The following is a 13,803-nucleotide window of genomic DNA, read 5'->3' on the forward strand; positions in this document are numbered from 1 at the left end:
ATTACAGTCATTTGGCAGACGCTTTTATCCAAAGCGACTTACAATAAGTGCATTCAACATAGGTAGGCAAGGAAACTTAAACTACTAATCAAGTCTTAAGTGCATTCTCTTCTAAAACAAGCAACTAAGAATATGCCCAGCGCTAAGGTAAAAGTTGAAAAGGAAAATCAGATGAGCAAGAGCTAAAATAAATAAATGTATCAAATAAACAAGATCCAATTAAACAAGAGCTTGTACAAATAATTGACAACAGGTAGGCAAGGCTAAGAGGAAGGGTCAGGGTAGTGTTTCCTACATCTCTTGCTGGGTAGAAGATGCTGCATCCATAGTGCCTTGTGGGATGGTCTTACGGCTCAGTCTGGCCACCAGTTGTCTCCGGAACGTCTTACAAAGGAATATGTAGATCAGTGGATCCAGACACACATTTATGCTCGACAGCCACAAGGTGATCTCCTTTGTGATGTGGATGGCGTTCTCCACTCTGCAATTGTTTGCTGTGTTTCGGGTTTGGATCAGTGTGTAGGGAACAAGGACAAAGTAGAAGGGAGCAAAGCAGATGAAAAACACTGCTACCACCACAAAGACCTTTGCATTGGTTCTGTGACTAGTCGCTTCAGAGCTGCTCCTGGAGGCTTTGTATGACTTGTATACCGTCCTGCTGATGAAGGTGTAGCAGACCACCACCAGAGCCAGTGTGCTCCAGAACACCACCTGGACACAATATCAAGAGAAAGCAGAATAATTCACAGAGATTCCAAGTGTTTGGCCCTTGTATTAATTCCACATGCACTCACTGTTTACTAAAGAGCTGGAGAGACGTGGAGACCCCTGTAACTGATCAACCACTCTATAGCAATGATTACCATAATCATCCATAATATAGAGCTTTAATGTTTTAACAAAAAAGAAAAACGTCTTGTTTAAACAAAATATATCACTTACAGCACCTTTAAATTTAATTAGCTGATAATGTGTTTTACTGGCACTGTACTGTATGTGTTAAGCTTGCTTATAGTCAAGCAAGCTTTGGCGTGCCTTGTAAAAGTTTACCGTTACTTTGGCATTGTATGACAACATCTTGGCTGGCCAGCACTTTTTGGGATTTTTTTTTTTATAGCTTTGGCTTCTTTGAGTGCACAAATGCTTTCTTTAGCTTTTAATTGTTAAAACATGGCTTTTGTCAGCAATCAAACAATTGTCAATTTATTATCATATAAATAATTAAAGTACGTAGTAGGAGTGGCTTATTGTCCGTATCGACCAAGAATGAGGGTGTCTATCCCCTTTTCAATGAGCTAGACCCCTGGGAGATGGATTGCTGAGGTGGAGCGTAACACCTACCATCAGCTCCCAGTACTTACCGCACAACTTAGTCACTCAAGCCATTCTTCTCATACCCCAAGTTGGCAGTGCGGGGGATCGAATCCAGAAACGTATAGTCCAAAGGCAAGTGCTCTACTGACTGAGCTACCTGGGCACAACTTACTTACTACTTATTTATTATGAATAAATACTACATTGGGTCGGGTCGCGACTAGTCTTGCGTTGCCCAGCCCTCCAATCTCATTCCTGTACTTGACCTGCCATGATGCTGCATTTAGACAATTACAGTGCAAAGTTTAGATGTGTTACCTGACAGACGTAGTTGGATGCTTCATACACGATCATACCCAACTCGCTCTTCAGGTCGGTGCATGTCAGTTTGTCTCCAGAGAGCTGTGGTGGCTTGTTAGTCAGGATGATGTTTGGCAGCGCTAGAAATAACATCACCACCCAGACAGTTGCACTCAGCACTTGACCAACCCTGACCTTCTGCTGAGAATATTTCCCAAATGGCCGGACTATCTTCAGGTAGCGGTCCAAGCTGATGAGGCCCAGAAAAAGAATACTTATGTACATGAAGACGTAGAACAGAATGGCTGAGTATCGACAGAAGAAGACACGCAGGCGCCAGGATCCCACACCAGCATCATTCAACACCTTCACAGGGATGGTCAGAGTCCTAAGCATGTCAGCCACCACCTATTGGTGAAGGATTATATAATTAATCACTTTGTTGTCTCTATATTTTTTGCACTGATAAATATATTTCCAGCTCAAATCCCTTCACTCACCACATTCTTTAGATAGACCACAAATGTGGAGGTAGTTGGGATGTTAAAGAATATCCATGCAGCCAGACTGTTCAGTACAAGGGCCAATAGGAAGAGGATACCATACAGCCAGGGGAAAACCACAGCAGTCACCATGGGATCTGGAATGCACTTGGTGGAGTTACTGGATATTGTGGTGTTCATCTTCACAAGCTTGGTGGACCTTGAGAGTGGAAAGGAGTTGAGAGAGAATATGGAATGAAAAAAGAAGACGACAAAGAGAGAGGAATGAATTTGCATTGTGTGAGAGAAGACACTGTGTATGATGGGTGGATAATAGGTTTTCCAACAATAAATAGTGGTACTTTATCTTAAGCCTTGGGTATTATTTGCAGAATTAGTTTTGCCTTTGGTACAAACAAGTAATAACATTGCCCAGGGCCAGACCTCAAGTCCATGGGCAATATACAGTATAGTCTACTCTACTCTATTTACAAAGTTTTTCATTTATCAGCAGGGATGAAACCTGTCATGAATTATGACCTTTATCTGCTTGACCCAGTACACACATGTGGTGAGCCACGTGACGTAGGCATAGTTGATACCCGTGATACGATGACTATCAACTACTTTATCAGACTGACGCCTGTGCACAATGATACGAGTTGCATCTATCCATTCTGTTCTTGTCCTTGTCTCATATCTTCTGGTCACGTCAGCGTCCAATACTGTATATATTTCTCTATGTGTGTATTAAACTTCAGAGCTTGTCGTGTGATACTGCCTGGTGTCATCATGTTCTCCGCGAACGCGACTCAACTGATACATGACTCATCACCCTTAGTTAGAGGGAGACACTTTAGGGACTACATGGTTGGTCAACCGAAATCACAACAAAACCCAACCCACCACCTACACTTTACCAACCTATTGAAAAGAAAGTTTACACTGATTTTAAATTTCCATTAAAAAGTGCGCTCCTGACATCCGGTGAGATGGCGGAGAGAGGTGCAGCTTAAGTAGTTAGCTCTCTACAGTTGGTTATAATAACTCGACAAAAACAGAACCAAAGTGGAAAAGGAATGAAAATAAATGTTTATGAGACACATATGAAGCCATAGGAACACTCGAAGACATACAGCAGAAGAATAAAGTTACAAAATCAGCGACGACGACGGGCGTAGAAGAAGTGAGGAAGACTCGAATGGGAAAATGGACGGGGGCCTTTCTGAGGTACTACGTGAGGGAATCGCCAATATAAAGAAAGAATTAACGGGTAAAATAATGGACGAAAACCTCGCGGAAATACTGCGTACGGGACTCGCTAATATCACTAAAGAACTCAAATCTGACAAGCAGGAGAGGCAGCAGGAACTGGCATCGTTTAAAGAAGAAGTGAAAAAGGAAATGAAGGAGGAAATCACAAGTTTTCGCAGGGAGATACACCACCAGATTCAAAGACACGATGAAGAGATGGCGACGTTGATGGCGGGTGCACACGAGGCACAGATACGCATATCAGAGATGGAGGATTGGAAAACGGGGGCAGGTGATGTGGTGGTGACGGGGTTGGTGAACCGTGTGGAACAATTACAAGCGGAGCTACTGGACATGCGGTCGCAGGCAAAGCGGTGCAGCATGCGGGTCTTCGGTCTCATGGAGGGGGCTGAAGGGGCTTCAGTAGTGAAATATATGGAACAATTGTTTCAAACGGAGCTTGTTCTACCTAAAGGGACCCAACTCCAGATACAAAGGGGATACCGCGCTCGCACTCAGAAACCCAACAACCCATCGGCCACCCCCCGATCCATTGTGATTAACTTTCTAAAATTTGAGACTAAAGAGATGGTGCTTAAAAAGGCCTGGGAAACAAAGATCCAAGTTGGAAACAAGCAACTGGGTTTCGACCACGACTACTCACACGAAGTTGTCCGTTTACGGAAAGAGTATCTCCCAGCTAAAAAACTCCTTAAAGAAAAAGGAATACGTTTCCAGACCCCCTTCACCAAGATGAGGATCGATTGGCTTGACGGAGTGATGATCTATAGAAATGCGACAGAGGTCACCCAAGCCATGAGAGAGAGAGGCTACATGGTGGGAGAACCGAGCGAGGAACGAGACGCTGACTCGATGAGGGAGGACGGGAGATACGTCAAGTCGACGGTGGACCCAACGACGGAGATGGGCGCACGAGATCGAACCATGGAGCCGCGGAGCGAAGACGAACGGAGGGGGAAAGAGGAGCGATGAAGAGAGCCAAAGAAAAGTTGAGAGTGTACTTAAAAAAGAGCTGAGTACAATATGCTAAGAGAAAAGAGGTAACATTGAGTTGGTATGAAGATGGGAGGTGGAGGGGGGGGGGGAAATGACAAGGGAAGGACACATTTAAGAGAAAAGAAGAAGACATTGACGTCATGCTAATAGACATGTTTAAAAAAATTAATAAAAACGAAATCAATAAAGAACCCTCCTACCGTTGTGATTCAACGGTCATATTTTGGGAACACCACCAACTCAATGTGGAGACTATAGTATAGAGGGATCTGGGGATGTGTGTACAAACGAAATGTTGATCAAATTAATGATCAAGAGGGGATGTAGAGTATAATGAGAGGAAGACTAGATAATGAACCAGGTGGTATACCTAGGCTCCCCCAAAAATAAAATAACAATTCAAGCCCTCGTGTGATATTACAGCCATGACTGAATTGAAATGTTGTGTGTTTTCTTGTTGGTTTTTTCTTTTTACTTATGACAAGGTCTGTCTCCAGTTGTGTTTTAATTTTATTTGTATATGTGTAGTATGTGTGTGTGTGGAAAAATTTAATAAAAATCTAAGTGACAAAAAAAGTGCGCTCCTGTTGAAGCAAAAATTATATTATTATATTGCTTAGCATTGATTAGTCTGTGTTGCTAGCTTGAGCTTGAGAGCTGAGAGCAGGGCCTAAAACACCAGCTGCTGATGAGGCCGGAATGCAAGGAGTTCAGGTCGGCAGGTCACAGCTGCCTGCAAGTGAGTGGCCCTTTTGTTTCATGGCTGTGCAGGAGAGAGATGTTTTAGTACAAGAGCAAGCAAGCTCAGTACAAGAGATCAAATGTATTATTGTTTTCCTTTAGCCAATTTTCAGCTGACCGTCAGGGAAGAGCAAGTCAGTCTATCTTTGTGACTTGCTGGAACAACATGTATGATGTGTGAATGTTACAGCGCTGTAAATAAATCTTTCTATTACCATTTCATATTGAATCTGAGTCGATCTTTATCTGATCTTTAGAGAGTTTCAATTCCGCTAGACTTAAAGACGGGGTGCCGTGATTTTCAGTGATTCCCCCCCCCCCCTAAAACATAATCATCAGGTTTTATGGTTATACTAGGAGGAAGATTTTTTTCAAAAAGGTGTACAGAAATTGTTACAATTATGTTTTTATGTGGACACGCCTCTAGTTCATTAAGTATACCTGGTTCTCACCTTAGCACCTCCTCCACCACCTTAGCACCACCCACCTGTCCTAGTCCCTCCTCCTCCTCATGCGGGGGAGGGTATGTTTTTACTATGTCACTAAAGCGCTGTTTCTCTATTGGCACGTTTGACCCTCAAGGTTTCAGCCTCCAGGTAGAAACTCAAAAAAGTCAGAGAAGACATAAAACACCATAAAAACACCACCAGGGGGCTTAATGAAGTTCTATCAACCTCATAGACACATGAAAAACAGAAAAAGTGCAAAACCATGGCACCACCTCTTTAAAGTCTGGAGTCCATAAATTGTATGCAAGGATTTCCACGTCACTCCTCCGAGGGCAGATCTCCGCCATCCCAGGGCTTAGGCAGTAGTGGGTTGCAAGTTGTGGGCGGAAATAGAGTTTGTACAACAGATGGTGCAACTGTTCGTGTTTGTGGCGCTCCCTATGGGCAGAAGTGAAAGCGGTTTTGGAGGTGCACTCTATAGTGCATAGCAAAAAATCGTCACAAAAGTGTCACTTGGTAGCGGCTGACATCTTGGTGGGTCATAAACAGCTTGACTTAACATTGACTCTTACCCCCCAATATGTCTGCAGCTACTATACCGTGCCCCCCGCCCCCCGTGGTGACGACACGTTGCCAAGCACTATAGAGGCCCCCAACATGCGATTCCAACTGGATGTTACATTCATGATAGATACAATTTTGCGATCATAGGCAAATGGTACTATGGAGTATCAAACCCTTGTTTTACAGTCTTTGTCACATGACTCATGAGAGCATTTGTGACAGCAACAAACAGTGACATTTGTAGCAGTTTTGGCGCCCCCTATTGGTGTAAGTGAAATAGTTTTTGGCTCTGCATTGTTTATTGGCCCTTTGTGCCATTTTTTGCTTAATGGGCGCCTCCCGCAAACTTTGGAAGACAATTGATGTATAGCCAATCGGAATGATATCTGAAAAATCTGACTGATACATCTTGATCATATGACTCCCTAGATAATGTCTACCAATGTGAAGTAAAAAGTGTGTTTTGAAGAAAACAGTAAACATGTAGCCTATTGGTCTAATCAACAACTGCGCAGTGATGGTGAAGAAAGGGAACTTGGAAAGACACTCTTCGCTTTGATTGGACATTATGTGGGGTCTTTTTGGTTCAACTGCTTCAGTCAGGCTTTGGAACAGTGAGTCTCAGTTGGCCCGATTTTATTAAATATAGAACCCCCCCTGACATTTGGACCCCTGGGCCTGGGCCTGGGCCTGACAGACTCGTTTGGAGATCCAGCTCTGACATGTATTTATCTTGTTCTTGTTATTTCATTACGATCCAGTATTATCTTAATTATTATCTTGTAGTGTATAAGTGTATTGCTGATGTTAACATAGTTTATGCCACACCAACATTTCGCTCCTTGTTCCTGTATGAGTGAGTAAAAAAAGAATCCCTCTTGATTCTTGTTCCTTCCACTTTAGTTACATTTAATCAATTCATTTGTGGTGTTACTGTGGATGATTATTTTGCCACTTTTTTGTCCATGTGATATGATCTTCTAATGTAGTGTTTCTCAAATGGGGATACGAACTACAGGAGGCACGTGAGAGAAAGTGGAAATGGAAGAATTTGTTTTACTGTTAAGTTTAATGAAAAACAAACAAAAACAAAAAGACATTGACAGACTGTGTGAAGCTGCTGAACTGGAAAGGGTTCAAACCTACTTTAAAATAAAAACCTGTTTACATAGCAATGAGCATTTTACATAGTAACGGTAACAAACTTTAAGTAAATTCTAGACCTGTGGTTCTCAACCTTTTGGGGCCAGCGCTCCCCTATGCAATATCCAGGTCCCTTGCCACCCCCCACACCCAAATTTAAGCTAAGATTCTTCTCTGTAAATGTTCATTTATTATTCTGTGTTGCTTATAATTTAGAAAACCTCTCAGTGAATGCCAAATAACAGAAGTTACATTAAACTGGACTTACAATGTGTGGTCTCTGGAGCGAATGAGTGGTTTTCTTGTCACAATTCCAATAAGTTTGCCAGTCTTCCTCTCGTCAGTCTCAGCGGCTGTTAAGGATGAACTATAGTCTCTGAAGACATCAGACTATCCACAATCTTTGAATGCTACAGAGTCTGTAATCATGCAGGAAACTGTCATCAATGTGGTCCACAATGTGGTCCAATTGGTGCCAGACTCTTATTCTCGGTTCCAGCCTGAAAAAAAAACGCCGAACGTAGTGAATGACGTATTTCCACAGAGGCTGGTAGCCTGGGTTCCAGCCTGATTCACTACGTTTTTTTCTCACTTAGCTTCTCGAAGTGAGAAAAATCCGCCGAACGTAGTGAATCAGGCTGGAACCCAGGCTACCAGCCTCTGTGGATAGCTTTAAAGCACAGCTCAAGACCTATTTCTTCACTCTTGCTTTTAGTTGATTTTTAAATCTCTGTGTTGTTATTCATGTCCTCACAGTTTTTCCTGATTCACTGCCTTTTGCTATTATTTTAATGCTGTTTTATGCTTTTGCTTTTCTTTTTTTGCTTTATTGTTAAATTGGTTGTTATTTTTCTGTAATTGTATTCTTGCTCTGTAAAGCACTTTGAGCTGCATTTCATGTCATGAAAGGCGCTATACAAATAAAGTTTATTATTATTATTATTATTAAATGTGGAGCTACTGTACTAAATGACTCAATTGTAAATAGTGTTCACACAAATTAACTATTAATACCTTTAAATATATATTTTTGTTTTCCCATTTCTGCTTAGCAGCTAGTTAGATAATGACTAATCTGAGTTCCAGTAGAAGTTATTTTCCTGCAGTGGTGGACAAAGTACTCAACCCCAGTACTTGAGTAAAAGTACGGATACTAATGGTCAAATGCATCAATGCATTGCTGTAATGTTTTCGCAATGACTTTATAGAACCTTGTAAGCGATGTAGTTTGTCTTCGGTAAACATTGTAAGCATTTGAAAATGTATGTTTTTGTATGTCTGTGTGTGCGTTTTTCATAACATGGACTTCAGATAAGGCCACGGGGTGTTCTTGGAGGTTTGAACTGCTTGAGATGCAGCTGCTGATCAGACTCAGCTCGTTCTTCTCCTGCTGCCTTCCTGTGTTCTTCACAGCTTTCATGACATCTGACAATTCCGCATTAATTTCTTTGGCAACGTTACGAGTGGCTCCCTAGTCCCTGTGAAGCATGCAGTTTAACCTGTAACCTGTGCAGCATGCAGTGCCTCCATTAGGTGCACACATATGAGCCAATCAGTGCTCGAGCACCTGCCTGTTTGCTTTCATAAGAGAAATTGCCCTTCTCTTATTTAAATATTGGTCTTGCTGAACCACAGTTGCTCTCCACCCTGCTCTCATTCAATACAATGTAGGTTAGGTCGCTTTGTTTTCTCATCCTGATAAGTCTGAAAACGTTTTAGTTGAGCATGGCAGTCTCCATGTTTCTTGTTAAAACCAGAGTATAAAAGGCACGAAAACAGCAAATGAAGTTGTCAGCTCTAGCTATGCAACACTTTTAAAAAGCACGCAGCAGAAGAAGGAAATGTAAACATTTCTCAGACATATGTGGGTGTGAAGTGCAAGTAACACTCAAAAGTGTGAACTTGCTACAGGTTCTGTTGACAGGCTTTTTTATAGGGGCTTATATATGAATCATTATCATTCATATTTGTAATTATATGAAGTATGTACACTTTTACTAGACTGGGTTTAACTTATCTGTTGCCTAAATTGCTACTGTCCTCCACACAGTGGAGGTTGGGGGTATAGGTTGGGTAGTCTTTATTACAATTTATATTTGCTAATAGTATGTTGGATTCATGCATATTTTCAGACATTTGAAACAAAACAAAAAAGAGGAGAAAAAAATGGGTGGCTCCGAGAACCGCCTAGGGGTCACGGACCCACTGTTGAATACCCATGATATAGATCCCAGTGGAGAGTGTGTACTGTGATAGGTTTCCTTCTTTGAAGAACACAGCGTGTGACCAATTGCATTTTAGGGAAGAAGGAAAACAAGAAAACAAAACAAAGGCCAACCTAAAAGTAACTAGTACTTGAGTGAAAATAAAAAGTATAAAACAAATCTAATACTCAAGTGAAGTACAAATACTCAAAATCTGTACTTAAGTACAGTACTCAAGTAAATTTACTCTGTTACTGCCCACCACTGTTTACGTGACTGCACAAGTGAAATACGGAAGTGGGATATTACAGTGACATGGCATATGCTTTATTGTCTCCGCCAGGCCGAAAGGCATGGCGAGAGAGTATGTTTTGCCCCCTGTCCGTCCGTCCGTGTGTGTGTCCGTCCGTGTGTCCGTGTGTCCGTCCTGTCTGTGTGTTAGCAGCTAATCTCCGGCACCGTTGGCCCGGTCGCTGCAAAACTGTGCACACACACTCCCTGGATGCCAATTCAGAACCTCTGCCCCACATTTTTCACATGGGCCTGTTATAGCGCCACCTGGAGGCCGATGTGTGCAAAACACATGTTTTCCCATTACTCCTACAGCTTTTAATTAAACGTCATGCAAATCGGTACACAGTATCTCTATAGTCATGTGATCAACCCGGATCTGTTCAATTTCCCATATTCCATCCTCATTGGCTAAGGTTGGCTTCCAAAGTTTGCAGGATTGGTTAGTTTTGAACAAACTGCCTCAAATCATGAACGCAGCTTGCCATTTCCATAAAATTGCACACGCACATTCCCACTAGGCCGAGGAAGAAATGCCACTTAAAACTTTTCAAATCAGCCTCATGGTGGCGCTATAACAGGCCAATTTGCATTTTTAACTATAACTGCACCGATCTGCGTGAAACTTTGCATGCATACTCCCTAGAGGCCAAGGAAAAACATTTGCACTGCATTTTTCACATCTGCTTTTTACAGCGCCACCATGAGATTTTATCCAAACATCACGCAAATCGGTACACAGTATCTCTATAGTCATGTGATCAAGACGCATTTGTCCGATATTTCATATTCCATCCTGATTGGCTAAGGTTGGCTTCCAAAATGTGCAGGATTGGTCAGTTTTGAACAAAATGTCTGAAATCATGAACGCAGCTTGCAATTTCCGTGAAAATTTGCACGCACATTCCCACTAGGCCGCGGAAGAAATGCCACCCTTTTCACATTGCCCTGTTATAGTGCCACCAGCAGGTCTACTTTAGCAAAACACATTTTTGCAACAAAATGCCTCAAATCATGAATGCACGCACATTCCCACTAGGCAGAGGAAGAAATGCCACCCTTTTCACATTGGCCTATTATAGCGCCACCAGGAGGCCACAATAACCTACCTGACCTGGCGGAGACCTGTGCTCCGAGGAGCACTTTTTCTAGTTATGCTCCTGAATTCAGGAGCAGCAGCAGTAAGATGCCAGGATGCACACATGATGCCCTTGTCCTCCATCATTCTGATGTCTTCCAAAGAGATCCCCTGCTGCCAAAGGTGAGGCTTCAATCAGCTGGTTTGTTGTTATTACACAAATGTTATATTATTGTCTCCGCCAGGCCGAAAGGCATGGTGAGAGAGTATGTTTTCGCCCCTGTCCGTCCGTCCGTGTGTGTGTGTGTGTGCGTGTGCGTGTGTCCGTCCGTCCTGTCTGTGTGTTAGCAGCTAATCTCCGGCACCGTTGGCCCGGTCGCTCCGAAACTGTGCACACACACTCCCTGGATGCCAATTCAGAACCTCTGCCCCAATCTTTTCACATGGGCCTGTTATAGCGCCACCAGGAGGCTGATTTGTGCAAAACCCTTTTTTTTTACATTAATACAGATTTTATCCAAACGTCATGCAAATCGGTACACAGTATCTCTATAGTCATGTGATCAACACAAATCTGTCCGATTTCCCATATTCCATCCTCATTGCCTATGGTTGGCTTCCAAAGTTTGCAGGATTGGTCCGTTTTGAACAAAAAGCCTCAAACTATGCACGCAGCTTGCGATTTCCGTGAATTTTCACACGCACATTCCCACTAGGCCGAGGAAGAAATGCCACCCTTTTCACATTGGCCTGTTATAGCGCCACCAGCAGGTCTAATTTAGCAAAACACGTTTTTGGAACAAAATGCCTCAAATCATGAATGCAGTGTCTGATTGCCGTGAAAGACCTAAGAATAAATGGCACCCTTTTCACATTGGCCTAATATAGCGCCACCAGGAGGCCAGAATAACGTACCTGACCTGGCGGAGACCTGTGCTCCGAGGAGCACTTTTTCTAGTTTTCTACTGATTTTCAAAGCTTCCGAAGTACAGACTGGAAGCGGAAGCATTTGAAAATTGTGGGAGCCAACATTTCTGTCCTGAGAGACTATATGAACATTAAAGATAAGGACAAATTTCTCGACCCAGTTCTAAAGAGGCCTCCTACCCCTCTGCTCCTTCCCCTGCCCAGTGGCCTGTCTGTGTGTGCGTTTTTCATAACATGGACTTCAGATAAGGCCACGGGGTGTTCTTGGAGGTTTGAACTAATAAATTCCTTTTAACAGGTCGTTCATGAAAGTCCTTGCAGTCTTGTTTCCAATGAGAACCTGTGAGCAATTGGGGTTAAGAGTCTTGCTCAGGGACAAATTTCATATCATCGGCACATATGCTGGGATAGCCTGGAATCGAACCTGGGGCAACCAGGGCCAGCTGGTTCCCTAGGCGGGCTCACTAACCACTCAGCTATGGCCGCCCCTAACTGCTTGAGATGCAGCTGCTGATCAGACTCAGCTCGTTCTTCTCCTGATGCCTTCCTGTGTTCTTCACAGCTTTCATGACATCTGACAATTCCACATTAATTTCTTTGGCAACGTTACGAGTGGCTCCCTAGTCCCTGTGAAGCATGCAGTTTAACCTGTAACCTGTGCAGCATGCAGTGCCTCCATTAGGTGCACACATAGGAGCCAATCAGTGCTCGAGCACCTGCCTGTTTGCTTTCATAAGAGAAATTGCCCTTCTCTTATTTAAATATTGGTCTTGCTGAACCACAGTTGCTCTCCACCCTGCTCTCATTCAATACAATGTAGGTTAGGTCGCTTTGTTTTCTCATCCTGATAAGTCTGAAAACGTTTTAGTTGAGCATGGCAGTCTCCATGTTTCTTGTTAAAACCAGAGTATAAAAGGCACGAAAACAGCAAATGAAGTTGTCAGCTCTAGCTATGCAAAAGCACGCAGCAGAAGAAGGAAATGTAAACATTTCTCAGACATATGTGGGTGTGAAGTGCAAGTAACACTCAAAAGTGTGAACTTGCTACAGGTTCTGTTGACAGGCTTTTTATAAGGGCTTATATATGAATCATTATCATTCATATTTGTAATTATATGAAGTATGTACACTTTTACTAGACTGGGTCTATATTGTTTAACTTATCTGTTGCCTAAATTGCTACTGTCCTCCACACATAGGTTGGGGGTATAGTTGGGTGTCTTTCTTACAATGTATATTTGCTAATAGTAGTTCCAGCACATGAAGGGGTGAAGGGGAATGAGACAGCGGATGGGTTGGCTAAGAAGGCGTTAGAAAAAGGGATAGTAGAGATGAAAGTTAGTATTAGTAAAGCGGAAGTTAAGAGTGTATGTAGTATGGGAGAAAGTTAATAGAATGTGGCAAGGAAAATGGGATTGTGAGGTGAAAGGGAGACACTTATATAGTGTTCAAAAGAGTGTCAAAGTTAAAAGGGTGGGTAGTGGGAAGAGGAGAGAGGAGATAGTATTGGTAAGATTAAGGTTAGGGCACAGTGCACTAAATGGAACTTTAAAAATGAGAGGAAAACATCAGTCTGGGTTATGTGAGGGTTGTCAGGAAGAGGAATCAGTGGAGCATGTTCTTATGAATTGTAGAGGGTATGGGACAGAGAGGGAGACAATGAGGAATCATATGAGGGATTTAGGGATGCAGGAATTTACCCTAAAGGGTTTATTAAGAATGGAAGGTACTAGGAAACATATTAGAGTGTTATTAGAGTTCTTAAGGGAAACAGGAGTGTATGATAGGATATAGAGTAGTTAAGTGTGTGTGTGTGTGTGTGTGTGTGTGTGTGTGTGTGTGTGTGTGTGTGTGTGTGTGTGTGTGTGTGTGTGTGTGTGTGTGTGTGTGTGTGTGTGTGTGTGTGTGTGTGTGTTGGGAGAGGGAATTAGATACATTAGTATAAAAGAAGTGTGTCTGATCCATAATATGGGCCAGAAGGTGGCGGTAATGCACCACAACTGGATGCCAAACGCCGTAAAATAAATAGAAGAAGAAGA

The 13,803-nt window shown here is 42.7% G+C and overlaps 1 protein-coding gene across 1 annotated transcript; it reads right to left on the reverse strand.

Annotated features, from left to right (window-relative positions):
* Nucleotides 1–291: 291 nt before the first annotated feature.
* Nucleotides 292–7,647, reverse strand: LOC308096510 (P2Y purinoceptor 12-like; the record flags this gene model as incomplete). Its single annotated transcript, XM_080443930.1, has 4 exons — nt 7,533–7,647; nt 2,115–2,316; nt 1,633–2,022; nt 292–711 (listed from the first exon to the last, which is right to left on the reverse strand). Exons 2-4 carry the CDS (start codon nt 2,295–2,297, stop codon nt 292–294), a joined length of 993 nt encoding a protein of 330 aa, XP_080300056.1. The 5' UTR covers nt 2,298–2,316; nt 7,533–7,647.
* Between the last annotated feature and the right edge of the window lie 6,156 nt (nt 7,648–13,803).

Source organism: Gymnoscopelus braueri (assembly GCF_963280865.1).
Source record: "Gymnoscopelus braueri genome assembly, chromosome: 12".
NCBI classification, from domain to species: Eukaryota; Metazoa; Chordata; class Actinopteri; order Myctophiformes; family Myctophidae; genus Gymnoscopelus; species Gymnoscopelus braueri.